At 56.3% G+C, this 3,868-nt stretch overlaps 1 protein-coding gene across 1 annotated transcript in view; it reads right to left on the bottom strand.

Annotated features, from left to right (window-relative positions):
• Positions 1–2,585: 2,585 nt before the first annotated feature.
• Positions 2,586–3,868, bottom strand: part of DCPS (decapping enzyme, scavenger) — an 18,203-nt gene continuing 16,920 nt past the window's right edge. The window contains exon 6 of the mRNA XM_009323403.1: positions 2,586–3,032. Coding sequence (XP_009321678.1) covers positions 2,766–3,032 — 267 coding nt within the window. The 3' untranslated portion in view covers positions 2,586–2,765. The remainder of the gene's footprint in view (positions 3,033–3,868) is intronic.

Raw genomic sequence — 3,868 nt, 5'->3', positions numbered from 1 at the left:
AAGGCGAGCAAAGAGCTTCCAGTGGCCACCGCAGCTCCAGAAGACGACGCGTTTTTAAAGCCCAGCAGAAGATACCGCGCTTTGGAAACGTATTTGCTGCCTTAGCGGAACGCCACGGGCGTTTGCTGGGTAGTTGGTCATCGCTAATGACTACACCCTGCCCTAATATTTAATTGACAAAGGATAAATTGCCAGTTAGATTAATTCAGCATGATGGGCGCCGAGTAATTTGGAAAAGGAAAGGGCTGGGGGGGGAAGTCCTGGCTGTTTGAGAAGTGAATTTGTAACGAGCTCTGCCGTCACCCGGTCCAAAGCGATTCGGAAATCACATCGGTAAAATGGCTTAGGAAATGCCCCGGCTGCAGCAGTGAGGAACGGGAGTGTTTTTCTCGCCCCACGAGTGCGCGGGCAGAGGTTTTGCCATCCCAGGGTGGCCTCGCGCCGCCGCGCCGCAGCCAAACGCTCGCGAAAGGGCGACGAGGACGAAGCGGGAGCCAGGCGAGCGCAATCTATTAGTAAAGGAGGAGGGGGGTGCCCTGGGCCAGGCTCACAGCAGCTGCTGGAGAGGGACAAGAACGGGGCGATTCATGCCCAGCACAAGCCGGCTTTGTCCTGCCGCCTGCCGACCACCTCGGGCTCACCCTTCCTCAACCCGCAGCCTAGAAACGCTGTCCGGCTTTGCCAACCCCGGACCTCAGTAAAGCCTTTGAAGGCTCCCGGCCATAGATCCGTCAAAATGCATCCATCCCCCCTTGCCCTCTTCTCGTGGGGCAGGCAGGGACAGCCCCCGTCCTGGGCTCCACGTATCCCCCCCCAGTCCCCCCGGCTCCCAAAGGAGAGGGGTGATCTCCTAATCCCCCAGGAGAAACGAGCGCTGCTCGGTCGTCTGTCGCAGCCCTCGGAAAGTTTTTTTTCAGGCCGTTTTTGTTTTGTTTTTTTTGGTTTTTTTTTTTTTTTTTTTAAAATACCTGAAGAACAGGGAAGCTTCCTGGGCGACAGGACGGTCCCGTCCGTTGTTCAACCACCTCCCTTCCCGGGCTGACCTAGGCGGGTACATGAAACCTGCGGTGTTCCCGCACCAACCTCCCCCTTGGCACAGAAAACGCGCCGGTATCGAAAAAAAAACACTCATCCCTTTCCCTTAAACTCAAACCCTGGGGATGCAAAGAGCCAGGGGACAGCCAACCAGGCCGATCATCTCCAGATCCACCGCTCCCCGGCTCCTAAAGCAACGCTGGCCCCAGACGTGCTCTGCTCGGGAGGTGGGGAGGTCTGAAACGGGAGGGAAAGACTCCCCTAACAGATCACCCTGGCTTCCTCACCCCATAACTGCATTTTTGCAGAGAACGAAGAAAAGGTGGCTGCATCCAGTGGCTCTGCCTCTCCCCGCTGCTAAAAGGTACCAGGGAGCTGCCTGACCTGAATATTGATTAACTGGATGAGCCGAACAAAGCCCCGGGCGTCTCTGACGATGCGACTCGCGATCTCCAGCCCGTTGCGGACGGCCCCATCGCAGGGCAGCGCTGCGGCACACCGAGCAGCCCGGCAAATAACAGATCACACCTGGTTCCCCCCCCAGCAAAAAAAACCACCCCCTTTTAGAGCCCAATGTGTTGAAAGGAGTAAATAACTGGGGTAGCCAGCAAGATGATTCCTGCAGTTACCTCCCCGGTTACCGGCTGACCAGAAACCAGAGCCCTTTTTGGCAGGAAGAACTCATGAAGTTTTCAGAGGTTGGTGCCCGGCGGAGAAGACGCAGGGGGGAAACGACGGCTGGGTCGGCGGGCCAACCCTGCTGCACGTAGAGAATCGGCTTTTCCCACCACAACGGGCAGCTCTCGCCAGGCCGCCGCGTGAGGGCTGTTTAAAACGGAGTCAGGCAGCGAGGACGAAGCCGGTGCCTCAGTGAAGGAGCAAGAAAAACCTCGCCGGAGCTGGAAAGGGGAGGCAAAGTCAATCCAGGGCTCTCGGGAGGCTCCTTTGCCGGGACCCTCCAGCTGCAGGAAGGCATCTACCGCCCTGCCGTGCCGTGCCGCCGCCTTGGCAGAAGGAAGAGCAATCCTACTGAGGTTTTTTTAACCAGCACGCCGAGGAATCCTTGCAAAACCTGGAGAAGCCTCTGTCAGGGAGGGGCTGCCCTTTTAAACGAGCTCATTTAAGCCAGCTATATGACTAATTAGCAAGGGTAGAGGTGATGGCTCTGAGGCCGGGGATCAGGCAGCGTGTGCAGTCGGGTTTTGCCTTCACAGAGCTCACGGCAGCCGGCCGGCTGGAAGGGACAAGGACTCGGGTTAGTCATTTGATTTATTTGGAGCAAGAAACCCCTCCCCGCCCCAGGAAAGCTGCAATCCCGCTCCCAGGGGTGAATCCGTAGGAAATAAGTGCAGCTTTCTGAGGACGGCGGGTTTTCTTGGACCCCCCTCCAGCTGCCTGCTCCCCGGTTTGGGCTGACATTTGGTGGCTGGGGGTGGAGAAGGCGGACGCACGCAGACCCTCCTGCCCAAACTCCTCTGCTCGCCGCATCCCAGAGGCGCCCAGCCTGGCGCCACGACCCCGGTAAAAACCGGCACGCTAAAAGGGGTTACTCAATCAACGTTTTAATTGACTTGAGCAGGAGTGGTTTCCATAGCAATGGGCCATCAGCCCCAATTTGTACAAAAATCAGAGTTAAAAAACAAAAAACAAAACACAAAAGCACCAAAACCTTTAAAAAAAACCCCAAAAATGGGCATTTATTAAAAAGATACAAAAGCGCCTCTGCCAGCTCACACTCTTCCTGCCTCCTGGAATTTCTTAAGCAGAAGTTCGTCAGCCCGAAGGGCGAAGGTCAAAGCCCGTTTCTGGTAGTACGTGGAGTCCAGCGCCAGGTTGTCAATCACGTCTGTCAGGAGGTGGGCTCTCTCGACGGAGCTGCCCGGGGCGTCGTAGCTCAGGGCGGTGAAATGCACGTGCAGGTGGTAGTAGGAGGGTTGGTAATGTAGGTAGATTCGTAGCTGGGATCCGGGCACGCCAAAGCGCTTGGCTACGGCCTCCTAAGGAGAAAGAGAAAAAAAAAAACAAACCCCAAAACAAAACAGAGGTCAGGACTTAGCAACGCGCAGCGAGGGCATGGGGCAGCTGGGGGCAGGCAGCGCACGGACAGACCGACCTTGCAACGGCCAGAAAGGAGCACCCCCGGACGGCACAAAGAAAAGCGGAGAGAAAGGCAGAAGTGATTTCTGCTTCCTCCATCCTCCCAGCAAGGGAGAGGGAGAAGCTGGGAAGGACAGAGCTCTTCCCCATCCTCCTGTGTCAGCCTCCGCAGGGAGGGAGCGATGCCGCCGGCCGCCCCACTTTTCTCCCTCCGTGACGGGACGGGCTCTCCGCTCGTATCGTTTTCCCTTCCACCCTTATCGCTTCGGCTCGCTCGGCAAGTTGCGGGGATCCTGTTACCAGCCGGTGTAATTAAAGCTATAAACAGCAACGGCTAACTCCGGCACGCTGGCTCGGTTTGCTGCTCAGTGCACTGCAATCCCCTGACTAATCTCTTAATTAATCTCCGCTTTCCCCGGTGCAATTACTTTCCAAATTTCGAACGCAGTGAAGGAAAGAGAAGCTATTGCGCATCCACCTACCGAGCACGCCCCGTCACGGGGCTGGAAAAAAAAACAACCTCACCAGCCTGTGAAAACGGTCAAGGGGCTGGGAAGGAAGTTATCACCACAAGGAGGACAGGGCTCGACTCCTGCAACTCACCGCTAACAGAGAATCATAGAATCATTAAGGTTGGAAGAGACCTCCAAGATCATCGAGTCCAACCGTTGACCCAACATCCCCATGCCCACTAAACCATGTCCCTCAGCGCCTCATCTACCCGTCTTTTAAATAC

This window comes from Pygoscelis adeliae, unplaced genomic scaffold, assembly GCF_000699105.1.
Source record: "Pygoscelis adeliae isolate BGI_AS28 unplaced genomic scaffold, ASM69910v1 Scaffold1065, whole genome shotgun sequence".
Lineage (NCBI taxonomy): Eukaryota > Metazoa > Chordata > Aves > Sphenisciformes > Spheniscidae > Pygoscelis > Pygoscelis adeliae.
The sequence above is the reverse complement of the archived record's forward strand: the minus strand, read 5'-3'. Positions and strand labels throughout refer to the sequence as shown.